Below are 15,252 nucleotides of genomic sequence, written 5' to 3'. Positions count from 1 at the left end.
ATAGACCTGAAAAGGCTTCTTAATAGGAAAAAGCGTCTTTATCGTAAGGCTAACTTGCATAACCTGTCTGAAACTTGGGAGCAATACCATCAATGTGCTAAAGAATACAATGAACAATTAGCCTCCGCCAAATTGAAGTTTTTTCCTTCCGACTTAAATTCTATCCTCCAAACAAACCCTAATAAATTCTGGCGTATTCTCTCCCCCAAACTGCAGTCCTGTAGAATTGAGCTTCTTGACGCTGACCGTGAGACCATAGACAGTAATATGTGCGCGGCAATTCTCAATAATTACTTCTGTTCAGTGTTCTCCTCAGCAACTAGCAGCCCCAATTTTTCGCCAGCCATCGCCGCAATACCCATGCCACAGGTCACAGTCACACCAACAGGAATAGCGAACTTAATCAGTTCTCTCAAAACTTCATCATCAGCTGGCTGTGATAATATAAACAGTAAACTACTGAAAGATACTAGTTTAGTCTCAAGCCTAATCCTGCATCTAATTTTCACCCAATCATTGGAATCCGGAGAAGTCTCCGATAACTGGAAGATAGCTGAAATCATTCCAATATTTAAGAAAGGTGACCGCACAAATCCTTCCAACTATCGTCCCATTTCGTTAACCAGCATTCCTTCAAAATTACTTGAACATGTTATGTCGTCAAACTTAATGAGCCATCTAGATTCAATTAACTTCTTTTATCCCCACCAGCACGGTTTTCGAAAACACTATTCCTGTGAAACACAGTTGGCTGAATTCACTCATGACATCCTACACTTTATGGACAATAACGTTCAAATAGACGCTATTTTTTTAGACTTTTCCAAAGCCTTCGACCGTGTTCCTTATTCACACCTGCTCGCAAAAATCTCCTCCCTAGGCATTCTTCATAACCTAATAACCTGGATTGATCATATCTTAAATGGGCGCATGCAATTCACTTCATGCAATGGCTACCGCTCATCTCTTACCGATGTATCATCAGGTGTCCCCCAGAGGGCTGGCTTGTCCCCACTGCTACTCCTCATTTACATCAACGATCTTCCATTAAACACAAGCACCAAATTAAGACTGTTCGCGGACGACTGTGTAATATACAGCCCCTTCGTGATCCCACCGATAGTCACCTGCTACAAAAAGATATCGACACAATAGCCACATGGTGCGACACATGGCCGATGCCTTTAAACCTTGATAAATGCCAACTGTTGTCGTTCTCTTGCAAACACGCAGTTATTCATCATTCCTACAATATAAACATATAAACTCAGTCCCGATTGTCCCAACAACGTCATATAAGTATCTTGGATTGCATCTGACATCTTCACTATCTTGGGTAAACCATGTCCAAAGAATATGTTCAGATGCCTCCCGTTTCTTAGGTTATCTACGACGTAACCTCAAGTCAGCATCTCCCGAAGTAAAAAAACTTGCTTACCTAACATTTGTTCATCCCAAACTTGAATTTGCATCATCCATCTGGCATCCCTCTCAAGCCTATCTCACCGCCGAACTTGAGGCCATCCAAAACCGTGCGACCCGTTTTATCACCTCTGAATACACAAAAGAAATTAGCATCACTGCACTCAAACGTTCTATCTCCTTCCCCACACTTGAGTCACGCCGCATTATTTCACGCCTTTGCCTACTACACAGCTTTTTTTACCATCCGACGTCAAAGCAACCCCTGCTGAAACCACCAATCCGAACTTCCAGTCGCCTCAGCCACAACCACCCCATAGCCAGCATCAAGAGCCGTACTTTAGCTATGAGCAGTTCTTGTTTTCCTGATGCAATAACCCAATGGAATGCCCTGTCAAACGACATAGTTTCATGCAACGATCGCAAAACATTTCGCGCGAAACTCACTAGTCATTTTCAGAACACGTGAACCTGTAGTTGCCCTGTAGTTTTTCCCTGTATCTTTTCTTTGTATTTTTGTGCTTTTTTTCTTTTTCTTCTTACCCTTTTTGTAACCGCTTGATCCTCCATTTTTTTAGTGTTTTTTTCTAGTGTTTACAGTTTCAGTGTTAAGTTCATTGTACCTATGTTTTCATCATGAGTGCATTTACACAAAACCATTTGTAAGCCCCTGCCTTCGGGCCTTTAAGGATGAAATAAATGAAATAAATGAAATGAAACCTAACTAAAGCTTGGCGGCTGTTCTGGCAAGGCATTGTGGAAACCAAGTGTATCTTAATTTTAATGACCGATAATTCTATTTATAATGTTGTGGTGACACGGTTAGGTACCTTATATAAGGTAGCGGCTAGTTCCAAAGCACCATCCACAGCAGCTTCGATGCAAAGCAGGTTACATGTAGCAGTGCCTTGAGAGCTGTGCACTGCCAGCATGCCGGCAGGCAGCATGTCGCTGCAAGTATAACGCTGCACTAGCGTAATGTATTCTTGCTTGTAGGTTACAGACAAGTTTATCTATTGCTATTTTTATATATCAAACCATCGATATATTGAACTATTTCGCATCCCCTTCCAATTCAATATATTCGGGTTCGACTGTAGTTGAGTCTGGGGAAGGGCGAGCGCCAGATAAATAAAATTTTATTTGTCCTGATACGCTTTGTCGGACAGAACATGTAGTAAAATTTGGCGCATTTTTTTCTCCGGTTGTCCGAACTATATAAGCTCCAACGATTACTTCTGCGGGGAGGTTTGAGTTTTCGTAAATTCTTTCTACGAGACCGTGTTGTGGAATGTTGAGTTCAATCTGGGTTTATTACAATCGGTAAGTCAGTAAGAGCAAGGGTTATATTCTATTAAGACTGCATTTTCCTGCCATTGTATTGGATGGATTTTTGAATGCTCAGTAAATTTTCTGTGCCATATTGTCCCTCTCGGTGTAGCGAAAATGCTGCGGTGGACATATATTGTCAGGCCTTTTCTTGGAGCTACCGTATACCGTAGTGTAAGAGCCACTCATCCCGAATTAGCAGCAAACACCAATTGCTTTTATCGTGTAATTTTTCTCGCGCGGCATGTTGTGCGCAGAGCTACCGGATGGCAGCAGCTGCCTGTGACACGCACTATACGACCGTGATGACATCGCATCATTCTGTTAATTCTGGCTCTGCGTGGAACTGCTACAGTGAGGAGGCTTCGCCATTATGCCACTATGTTGCGTATCCTAGCTACGCCTTGGCACCAGAAAGAACAAAAGCCTTACCGTGACGCTCGTTTGCTGAGCAAAAGAAACAATTAAATATTTAGCATATAGTGCGATACGCTATCGCAAACCGGTTCTTCAAGGCGCAGCTGGGCCCCCGCGAAAACGGATCATGGTAGCAGATCGCGGATCGGGCTAAATCTCTCTGCGCGAGTGGTGCGCTTTTTTGGAGCCACGTGGCGTGCACGCCTAAGCGCCGGCGCACAAGAAAAGATGTCCGCATCTGTGCCGTCCGCGGAAGCAGCTGCTAAATAGGGTGAAAGAATTGAAATAACGGCAAACGATCATGAGTATGCGAATTGTTCTGGGCCAGTGGCCAACTGACGTCCGACGCGCGTGTATGTGCAGTGCTGGAGCTGAGCAGCAATGGTTCGGACTCATCAGAGTACAGCGGCACCACTTCGACGGCGGCGGCGCCCACGGCCGCGGTGCTGCACTACCCGCAGCCACCGGTGTCGTCGTCGGGGCGCCGGGGCTGCCGGTGCGGCTCGGCGAGCATAAACCCTGGCAAGCTGACGTGCTGCGGCCAGCGGTGCCCGTGCTACGTGGCCGGCTCGAGCTGCGCGAAGTGCCGCTGCAAAGGGTGCCGAAATCCCATCGACAAGATCACCCAGATCTGGAGCGAGGCCCTTCAGGTGGGCGGCCATGAGTCGGCCAAGTCGGGCACTGACGGCAAGCCGCCCAAGGGACGGACACACGTGGTGCATATCCTGCAGGTGGACCACAAGTGACCTGTGTCGCGGATCTCTCCTTTTGTTTATTATTATTATTATTGTTCGTTCCATTTCTAGTGAGGACCAGAGTCAAGAGCATGTCTGGCCTTCTTTCACCGGCGACGAAATGGCGAATCTGCGCAGCGATGGCCTCCGTGAAGGCCGTTCGCCACGGCTGGCATATATGGCAGCAAACTCTGGCCGCAGCGACCAGCTGGCCGAACACCGCGGGTGGTCATGGCCACGGGCCGCTCGGCGGACGTTGTCAAATCTTGCGCATCACGGAGGCCACGCAGTATTGTCGGACGACTAACAAAGCTTATGGCTGCGTGCTCGCAGGATTTAAGTGCTGTCACATGGTTGAACACAGAAGGCAATGGCACAAAAGATAAAAAAAAGCGAGGCACCACAGTTGCTGAGTGCGAATGTAGGAGTCACAGTTATGCTTTCATTATTGCTTTCCCTGTTTTCTGCATGCAATGACATCTGAAGAGCTATTGGAAAAGGAGAAAAAAAGTAGCGTGGTGAATGGTGATGCTGCAGAAAACTCCAGCAAAAGTCAAACTTGGTATGCTACATTTTTTCTTTGTTTTCGATCATCCAGTCTTCGTTGTGACGGAAAGTCTATATCTTGTGGTTAGTCTCGTGGTTAATCATCAAGCTTTCACCATGCAAGCCTTATTTAATAAGAATTTTTGATGCAATGATATGACATTGTGTGGCGAATTGTCACTTGTTCAGCTTCAGAACTCTGCAGCATCTGACCACTGCACAGAATTGTGTCATGTTAGCAATATTTACCATCAGCTGTTCTTTCTTTTCTATAACATTTGAGCCAATAGCACTGTAATAAAGATAGCAAAACGGAAACGGGGCAAAACAGCAGCGGTAAGATATGCTGCTTTTATGAAAAATTACTGCATGGTTTACGCCGGCATTCTTGGTGCCTCGCCTTTTGTGCTTTTATGTCACGTGCCTTGAGCTATCACATATTGAAGCATGGCGCCTTTAGCAGCTTTGTACTGAACCTGGATTAAGCTCAGACATTTTGATTATGTTTTTTGCAGTTATATGCCTATCTGTGGTCAGTGTGCAGCCCATATGCCTGTTGAGCAAAGCAATAATTCCATTCTTCAGGCCACCCTTGAAAGCAAGTTATCTTTGTGCCAAAGTGAGTGTAGGGTTAAGAGACTGCTCCATGTTTACTCTAGGCTGCTTAAATGGGTGTCTTTTTTTTGTTTGCATTATGAGCACTGCAGAAGAAAGAATAGACGCCTGGAAGCTCACTGAATCACTTCACTTGTGGCTTTCAGCCAAGAGATTGCGCAAAAAGGAAATCATTTTGGCAGCAAGCCTTCAGCCCGAGCTATGATTGAATAATAATTATGGCCTGATGTTTCTTAGCGAATTTTTATTACAGCTCCTGGTTAGTTATGATCAGTTTTCTGTTGTGCTGTGTTGCAAAGGTAATTGGCGTGCCTTATATGAGGTGCAAGATGGGTCCGTAGTATCCTAAGTATTCTTTTAGAATCGTGGTAGAAATGCCTCAGTGTCATGGCTTGACCATGGCATTAATTAGACGAAGATCATGGTTATTTTATAACACTGCCTGAGACGAAGAGATCAACATTTATATGTTGTGTACAATTATTTGTTTAAATTCCATTTTTGTGCAGTGTAATTCTAAACAAATCAGCCTTGTGAATCGTGTACTCTTGCTTCTTTTTGATAAGTGTAATGCAGCTTATTGTGATTTGTTGAGTTCATTTGCTTATAGTGTGAACACTGCCAACAGAAAAGTAAGGGACATTATTGTCTATGTTTCACTGTATTCTCAGAACAGCCACATTACTGTCTCTACCAATTGAAGGCTGTCAAGCTCAGCTCAAGACTGCCTGAATTGAAATGTTCGTTTCAATTTGCAGAATTTTTTCCCACATAACACTGAGCAGCAGTGCAAAGGTTTTAAGGATTGTGCATGCTTTTCTTAGTGAACGAGTTCTACCAGCCCTGCAGGCTAGTTTCAGTTTACAAACTGCTTTAAAGATAGTGCGATTTTTTCTTTGTGAACGAGTTCTGCCAGCACTGCATGCTAGTTTCGGTTTACAAACTGCTATCAGGAATGTTGTCTTGGCTGTTTACAACTTGACAATGCTGACTTTTTTTTTACTATAAAAAAAAATACTGCAAACTATAGCTACGAACTTTTAGTTTGTAGCTTTTTAACTGCCTTAAGTGACGACATGTTTTCCTCATATCTCTACTAACTCGTAAGGTATTGCCTTCACTTCTCTTCGAAAAATATGTGCTCATTCCTATTCCTTGTTTCCCAAGCACTCTGAGAAGTTCAGTGCACATCGTTTTGTTGTAATGTTTGGTATAGCAAATTTCTTCATGACAGGTACTGACTGTGTTGAACTGGCTGGATCCTTTTGCAGATGCATCCAAGAATGCTTCTTTACTTGAGGAACATAGCTGTACTGAAAACAATTCGCTCTTGTTGTTATTTCCCTGCCTCTTTCTTTTTCCTGCTCTGAGAACCCATTAGATCTCAGAAAAAAAAGGGCTACACACCATGTAATAATAGGTGCTCAGTACTGTGGCAGTGAAAAGCACAAACTCACTGCAAAGTTAGGTTGTCATGCTTTCTTTGCTTCCCTTTTCACTTGTTTTCCTGAACCAAGGTTGATCTCGTTGAGGTCTCTAGTAAGATTCCTGGTCATTATGGGGTTTTGGCCTCTTGCTTCTAGGACGTGCTTTCCGAACTTATCCTCATGTTAAGCCACATCATAAATAGCGAATTTTAAAAGGCAGTTTGAGATACTATATATACTCGCTTAGTGAATGCACTTACTCGGATAATGAATGCATCCCCTACTTTGGCTGTCAAAAAAGGAAGGTTTTTTTTTTCGCATAATAAATGCATACTTTCTTTGGCCGCACTGTCTGGTGATAATGATTGTCAGTGCTAGCAAGCACCCTTTTTTGAATGCTGAAACAAATATGCAACAGTATGGAGCACAATCTGCTGAATGTCAATGCTACTATACATTACCCTTCAGGATGAACAAGCAAAAAGATTGTTTCGTGAGGAATCTGAGAACTAATAGAAACCATGCCTGGTCAGAAAGGGTCTCTGTTAGATTTTCCAAATTAATGATTGTAGCAACTTATTGTAATGGGGCTTAGATCCGAATGCAACGAGTTGTGCTAGAGTGAACTCTAATTGTATTCTCTCGGGGCAGAATTATGAGCTGCTGCACGAGTTATATGAGCTTGTATACGAGAAAAATTGTTGAAAATGCTCTTGAGCAAGACAGCTGTACTGAAGAGCTTTTTTTAGTTTTATTTCGTTGAGTTGTGCATGGTGAGGTATATGATGATTCTACTATTGTTACTATTGTTATGAAGTCTTAGCCTACTCAAGCTTTCACGTTTCATTTGCCAATCCGTCTTCTGTGTCCTTGTGACGAACAAAAATGTGCTTATAAGGGCAGCAAAACAATATAGGTCATCTTTGCGAACTGCAGTCTACTGCTCACTTTTGATCATCAGAAAGAATGCTTGCATACTTTGTGAAATCTCTTTCCTTTTCATGCAAATGCAAGGAACCAAAGCCCCTGTTGTCTCTGGAAGTACTTGCCCTTGCAGACAGGCTACATTTGTAGGCATAAAGTCAGCAGGCAGTTCTGCGAAGAAAATATTTTTTTTTAAACAAACAAAAATACTGTGAAATAACCTCTTAAACTTCAGCATCTAATTTGTGCATACAGTGGAAGCCATTCATCTAAGTAGGTGCTGAGCTCCCACAACCTTCTCATATCACCAGCTGCTGTGCCCTGCTGACATTTTTGTGTGGTGTGGTGTTACCAGCATGCTGTGGTGTGACCAACATGCTGTGGTGTAACCAACATGCAAATCTCGCTTGTGGCCCATCTTGCACCTCCAGTGTAACATGCGCACATTAGGATGTATTCAAAGTGACTTACACATGCAAGAGATGGTTTTCGAATTGCTGCAGGTTCTTGTTTGCCTTTAAAAGGAGCCAGACGCTTGAGTGTACTTTCTGCTGGTAGAAAAAAAAGTTGAAATGGATCGAATTGAGGAGTGCGATACAAGTTAGACTGCAACACATGTTTGTATAGGTGCGAGCTGCTTGCTCAGCGTTTCACGCCTCCTTGTACAGTTCTAGCTCTCATTTTTCATCTGTAAATACTTGTAAATATATACATATTTCATATATGCAAATTTTTCCCTTGGAAAGGGAAGGATATACCATCGAGATATTTTTCCAAAAACAGAAGAAATGTATGGTTCTATAAAATGTCGCACACGTCTGGCCAAACAAATCCCCTGACTGCAATAGAATGGAGCTGTCTTCATTCTTTTACTTCTGTTTTTATCGCGACACATTTAATTTTTGTTTTCTATTAAATTGAACCTGTGGACAATTATGAGTTGACGGCTTGAAGTGGTGTGCTCAGCTGTTCATTCAGCCACTTTGGTACAGACTGCCTTTGCTTTGTGTACAGTATTGAGATCTCCCCATGTTTCTCTCGCTCTTTAGAGACTTTTTGTGCCTTTCCTCTGTATTCCTTTTTTAAAGGAACGCCGCAGTTATGCAGTTATTCATTCTTGACCGTTGCAACTGTCCACGACTACCCACCGCTGGATATGCCATAAATCACTGCCTTGCTGGTTCTATATATTTTTGTGTGTACATGTTGATGTGCACCTTTGCCAGCCCTCTTTGCAAAATGACTGCTTGAAGGGGTAATGAAAACTTTAGTCATTTGCTACGTGCAGTGAGGTGGTCACCTGTGAGTGACCACTTTAATGCAGCTTCTATGTTAGTGTGATGGGGGTGTGCACGGGCCAGTTCCCTTTCAGGCTTCACAAGCTTATAAGGTTCACCAGTGAACTACTGATGTTCATGCTGCTGCAGCTACTTTACTCGGAAAGTTAGGGCTCGTCTTGTTTACTCTTGCCTATGGCAGCCTTACAGCAAAATCTGTGCATGCTTTCACTTGCGGTGAGCAGCTGTAAGTGTGCAGAAATGGTGTAAAGCTGAGAAAAACGTTTTTTTATCTGAAATGACAGATTTGTGTACACTCGATCCGTAGCGTTATTAAAAATCTATAGCAGATGGCTGAACCCCCATGGGTTGTGGCACAATGTTTTGCACATTGGCAGTGGTCAGTGATCCTTCCAGCCTGGAAGTATGACGATTGCTCAAAAATTGGAACCCAGCAATGTAAGGAAGACACCTTGTTCAATGGAGTTGGCAGATGGTAGTGCACGCCTGCAACGAGCGGGAAGGAATAACTGTGGCGGTCGTGGTTTCTTTGTGAGGCTTGGTTGTTGTCTTGTGTGAATGTGCAGTGTGCTAGTGGTGGTGATGATCGTGATAATGATCCTGGGTTCTGTGTACGGGCGCCTGCTTCTAGCAGGCATTGCGTTCGTGCTTTGCTTGATCGCCAGACCGCACGAGGAGCACGTCTCATTTGGTCTTGGCGTACTTAAAAATGGATGCGAATTGGGGAGAAATGGCAGATGTTTTGTTGGGTTTCGGTCTGTACTTTGGGAAATGCCTCCGCAATGGACGGACTTGACTCTCTCTCGATCCCTTCACCTTTCTCGTTACCTCACTCGAAATATTGATCAAAAGTGCTGCTTCAGCCGTGCGATCAATAAAAAAAAAACTGCACTCAGGGATAGAAGTTGCAGCAGAGTGCAATTGTGGATGGTGACACTAGAATATTAGCCCTGTAGCACCCAGTGTGTTAGGTACGATACAAAATTTTTTTTATGCTAGAGAGTTTCAGTTCCTCACATTATTGTAGAAATTGTTGGTCAACATATGTCAAAATAAAGTTGAAGTGCAAGATGTAGTAGGCCTGCTGGAAAACCTCGTTATAAAAAGCTAACCCTTACGGCAAAATATCCTACATTTTGTGTGGTCATACTGGTGCATTGGCCACTGTAGGAAGACGAGGTTTGCTATTGATTTATTGCAAGGCACCTGAGCATAGTACGCATTTCCATCGTTTTTGGACTTGGGTAAAATAATTTGCTAATATTAAAGCATATAAGCTTGAAGGGCCCTGTGTCGCAGAAATGCCAGCGCTGGTGTCGGCGTCGTTGGACGTGAGCAAAAAATCCATGGAAAATCCCCAGAGAAGCAACCTAGGTGGAAGATGGGCCAACAAAAAAAAAAAGTTAACATCCCAGCTGAAAAAGTCCATCAGGTTTTCGGACACTAATTGGACATACTTCCAATTGGTTTCAGTGCCGCAAAAATCAATTGGTTCCAACTGGAACCACTTAGATATTCTCCCAGGACCACTGGGGAACATTCTGCCTTGTGCCAACGTTTTACAGGGAAATTAAAATTATGAGAATTGCACACTGTTAGGGAAATGAAGCCAAACAAAATCATCACAAAAGCATCACACACAAGGAATATTAGCTCAATACATATTCACAGAACGCACTTTTGCTTCCACTTATATGCTCCATTAATCGGACCCTCCTGCTGGAGCCAGCGACGCTTGTTCATTGAGCGAAATAATTTCATTTATTAACGGCCACGGTGGTGGTGGAAAAAGATGAAAATAATTCAGCTGGTAAAGCTGATATTTTTTTAACAAGAACCTCTTAATTTCACTGTTGTATGTCAATAATGAGCAGTATGTAGATGTGAATTCGGACCCATTGGAATGTCCAATCGGAATCTCAAGAACCAATTGGATTTATCCACTTGGACAAGCTGCAGCCAATTGGAACCCAGCAACTTCAACTGGTTCCAGTTAACATCAGTTGGCAAAACCAGCAGGACAAGCGGCTGCCAATTAGAACCCGGGAACTCCAATTGGCTTCAGTTAATACCACTTGGCAAGAGCAGTTCGATAAGTTGTTGCCAATTGGAACCCAGTAACTCCAATTGGTTCCGCTTAATACCAGTTGGAATTTCAGTTGGAAGCAATGGACTTTTTCAGCTGGGATCAGTGCACACTAAACCTCAGATGGTCAAAATTATTCCGGAACCCTACACTACAGGCACTCTTCCTCTCTTTCACTCCCTTCTACATCCCTTTCCTCACGGCATATTGGAATTGCTTGGTTCCTTAAATCCAACACAGTTTGTGCGTTCACAGTTTTCATTCAGACACCACTGCACTCAAGTTACGTACTGGCCTTTCTTTTTCCACCGAGGAATTTGTCTGGTAGCACTTCCTGCTGCATGTTTAACAAAAACGATGAACTGCTTTCTTCAGACAAGCAGCTTTTTTGCTGATGAAACTCAGTCCGTCCGATAGCGGGGCCATTTCTCAAGACTACTGGCCAGCCGGCAATGTGAGGGAGTTCCTCTGCTTTTCTTTGTAAATGACCAATTGCTTTTCTCTCGGCAGGTGGTCACGAGATTTGTGTTCTTGGTTTTGTGTCGTTTATTTTTTTCATTACACTCTCTTTCGGGGACCTGCTAGTTAAAACCATTGTTGTGCTTTGAAGGGGCGAATGCAATGCCTCATCTGATATTTAAATGGCTCATGTAGTAACTTTTGTAGGACTTTTTTTCTTCTTTGTGCTTTTAATTTAATGGTCTGTCGATACAGCACATTTTTTAGTTTTCATGTTTGATGCCAAACCGACCACACAGTCCGAGCGAGGCTGTGCAGTGGTTTTCAGTGATGACCTGAACATCTCTGTTAAAACGAAAATAAAAATTTAATCAATTGAGTGTGTGTGTTCTGCTTCATCCTGATTGCTTGGGGGTACTGAGACGTTCTGTTCGGGTCGAAGCTGTCGGGCCTTTCTCGTCCAAGCAATGGGACAAGACTGTATTTCTTCGTTCATGCAACAAGAATGAAAATCGCTTGGATTTTGGTAAGGAAATGAGAGGTTAATTTTTTTTTAAATCCTTTAATTGTGCCTTCTGATGCCTGCAGCATTTTATGCTCAAAGTCTACAAGGGAAATTGTTTTCGGTGTGTAGTCTTTTCCCCTCAGACCTTGTGTTTGTTTTTACATAGAAAGAAGAAGAACGCACCAGAGGAATAGCTCCCAGCTGGCATCGTCTATTTTTTCTTCTTTGCGCGAGCTGGAAGAGAAGTTGGGTGGTACTTAATGTCAAGCAGCTTGCTTGCTTCGTGTTTTTTGTGTCTCAAAAGCCATTGTTAAAGTATAATGATAGGTAAGTAGGTAACAACTTTATTTCTGAGAGATTTTAGGGAAAGGGTGGATATCAGACGACCCCAAGCCTATGAGCCGCGGCGGCCTCCGCAGCCCGCCGACCTCACTTGAGCCGTGGCTCCGAGCTGCGGAACAGTGCCTCCGAGCTGCGGAACAGTGCCTCCCACTGTTTGGTTGTAATTGTGGCGCAGGCAGAGGCTCTATTTTTTTTTTACTTTTTTTTTTATGCCTCACCATAATTTATGTTTGGTTGTAATGACTGTTGGGTGTGTGAAGGGTAGGTATTGACAATCTTAAAGGAGCTGGTTGTGAGCACATTTTGCATGTTGGTGTGTATCTCTCTGGGTGTATTCTGGAATGTAGAGCGGGTGCGAATAGTTACAATCGTCTGTAGCCGTCGCCATGCGCTCGCTTGATTTTTGGTGAGCGACTTGTCCGCGGGTTGATAGGGGGTCCGCTACAGTTGCTATGCTGAAGTAATATCTTGGTAAGTTTGGGGGCTGTCCCTGGACCCGGATGCCATTTCTCGTTCAGTAAATTCTCTCACCCGGTTTACCAATTCTAAAGAGGGAACATCTTATCCATCCGCTTCTGGAAAGCAGGCTTATCAGGTTGTTTTGTAATTCTGCAGAGAAGACCCCCTTCCGTGCCAGTAACCTGAGGTCTTATTCGTGCTAGGTCCGTGACCTAGTTAAAGAGACAGTGAGGACAGCTCTATCAATTTTTTTTTTGTTAGCAAAGTGCGATAGTTCGGCATTTGTCTTTGTTGCCACTTGTCCAGCAGCGAAAGATGGATTTATTGCTAAGAGGTTTGGATTCGAAGTTGAAAATTTTTCCCGCCGCTCTGATTCAAACTCTCAACTCTCTGATGGCGAAATAGGAAAAAGTGGCATGAAACATGACGTAAAGCCCGTACTCCGTGATTGCTGGAAACTAGCAGTGCAGTAGTGCTGTCTAGAAGCAGTCGAAATAAAAGCTACCGGTGGCCAGATGTTAAAAGCATGTATCAGCCGTCGCTGCCGTCGCTTCGTTTACGTTTACACCAGCGTCTTGCCAGCATTACGATTGATCCCGTACCTGATAATGACAGCGAAGTTCCTGCAAACAACTCCAGCCAGCACTTCAGTGGCCTCATCCCCATGTAGCATGTGATATGCTTTTGAGCGCGGGCTTGAGTGGTCGGATATCAAGCTGTCCGAGCACCGAGGAGCCGGCGTCAGCAGCAATTAAGCCAAGCTGACGGTTCGGGAGCTGTCATCGGAGCCACCGTCACGACTGATGAGTAGAGACTGTTACATGCGGACTTATGTAAATTCTGTAATAGTTCTCGTAAATTGTAGTGCTGCCCAGCTCTTGGTACCTTCACTGAGCGAACACGCCGAGCTGTGCGTTTGCTAATATCGAGGCACTGCAAAATGGCATTCTTCTGGGCTAGTTGGTATGATTCCATCTGTGCAGTGCTGTGTTCCGTGTTTCAATGTGTCTCTCTACGTCCCAAAGTTCACGCTGGCCCACAGATGGACTAATCTCGAAGCTCATGCAACATTAGCTAGCCATAGGCCAGCATTTTCCATTTACTTGTTTAAAACATCCCAATGGGCATTAAAATTGTCTTGATCATCTTTTGGATGTTCAGGATGTCTGCAGGGCGTCTGTAGAATGTACAAGGAAGGTTCAGTGCCCATTGGGATATGACAGCAAGCTTCACGAAGGCAACATTTAAATTCTGGCAGCAGCTATGTTGCCTACCGTGACAAGGAACTGTGATAATAAATCCTTACATTCATTCACCGGCTGAACACTTGGCTCACAATTGAGTGATCAGTTAGCATTGCTGCTGGAGGTAAGCGTACCCAGTAAGCTATTTTTTTTGCACTAACATTGCAATTGTTACAGGTGCAGTTACGGACACTGCCAAGTTCTCTCAAACTTGAGGAGCTCGAGTGTGTGCTGCTGTGAGATGGACTGCGTCGTCGCAGCTCGGCTGGAGGGCATAGCACCCAGAGTTCAGCCTTCTATGTCTCAATATGGCCGTGCTCCGCGTTGCTTGCTTCAAGGCATGCGGGTGGCGGCAATATCCACAATTGATGTTCTGTTCCTGTTTGATGTGCGTTAGGATGCGCATATTGTACAACTCAGCATTCCAGGGCATTCATCCGCAATCGAATGTTCTTATAGTGTAGTAATTTTTTTATGCGTTAGCGTTTTATGCTACACGCACTGTAAATTAGTTAATTTCTGGTGCACAGCATTTCGTATGAAAAGGTCTCTCGAAACTATATAGTGGATAGACTGGCATATTGAGTTTTTACAACTATGACTTTTTTCATCCTTCGGTGTCATCAAACATGCATGCTTGCGTGTATTGTCATCACAGTGCATAATTCACTCAGTGCTTTTGTTGTTTATTCCCAGAAGGTACTAGTACACAGCATACCTACAGTTTGTTCAGTGGCTGTGGCGTCACCTGGGAAAAAAAAATACCTGGTCTTGCCAGCTTATGCTGTGGCAACGATAAGGGCATCGTTCCCGACATGCACACCAACAGGATTCCGATACCCTGAATACTAGGAGGCAAGTACAGCCAAGTTCTCAGCTTCTTGTAATGTGGGCTGGAGCAGAGAAAAGTGGTTCTCCTTATATCTCAAGAGAACTTATTGTTGAGTGAATTGGTAGCTGTTGATCGCAACTGTTTAAATGCACCAAAGAAACTACACATTCCACAAGGGATTATTTAGTTATTTATTTATTTCAAAACTGCAGGCCAATATATTGGCCCATGCAGGAGGGGCTATACAAGGCATTTAAAATGACAAAGGAATACATACTGTTGCAATCAATGAGAAAAACAACAAAATGAAACACTCATTCACTCAAGAAAATACTTCTCGAGAGCTTTACTGAAACTGGAGGACTGGAAAATGACCTCGGGAAGAGAGTTCCAGTCGGAAACAGTTTGTGTAAAGAAACTGTGCTTGAAAGTGTCAGTCCTTGCAAAAATGGGTTCGAGCAAATGACTTCGTGAATGGTGTGTTCTGTGCTACAATTGTTTGAGAATTGTGGGGCAGGGTATGTTTAATTTATGTGTTAAAAGGTTATGCATAAACAATAGACGGGACATTTTTCTGCATACTTCAAGTAGTGGAATATGGTTGGTTTTCATT

General features: G+C 43.6%; 2 protein-coding genes across 5 annotated transcripts in view; both read left to right on the top strand.

Annotated features, from left to right (window-relative positions):
• The window catches only part of LOC144124795 (E3 ubiquitin-protein ligase MSL2-like), a 38,940-nt gene extending 27,303 nt beyond the window's left edge, over positions 1 to 11,637 (top strand). For both annotated transcript variants that reach the window (XM_077657670.1, XM_077657669.1), the window contains one exon: positions 3,532 to 11,637. In XM_077657670.1, the coding sequence (XP_077513796.1) occupies positions 3,532 to 3,914 (383 nt within the window). In that variant the 3' untranslated portion in view covers positions 3,915 to 11,637. The remainder of the gene's footprint in view (positions 1 to 3,531) is intronic.
• AP-1sigma (AP-1 complex subunit sigma-2) overlaps positions 1 to 15,252 on the top strand; it is a 524,179-nt gene that overhangs the window by 204,675 nt on the left and 304,252 nt on the right. The window lies entirely within an intron of this gene.

The sequence above is a fragment of the Amblyomma americanum genome, chromosome 3 (assembly GCF_052857255.1).
Source record: "Amblyomma americanum isolate KBUSLIRL-KWMA chromosome 3, ASM5285725v1, whole genome shotgun sequence".
NCBI lineage: Eukaryota > Metazoa > Arthropoda > Arachnida > Ixodida > Ixodidae > Amblyomma > Amblyomma americanum.
Note: the sequence above shows the minus strand (reverse complement) of the source record. Positions and strands in the feature narration are given on the sequence as shown.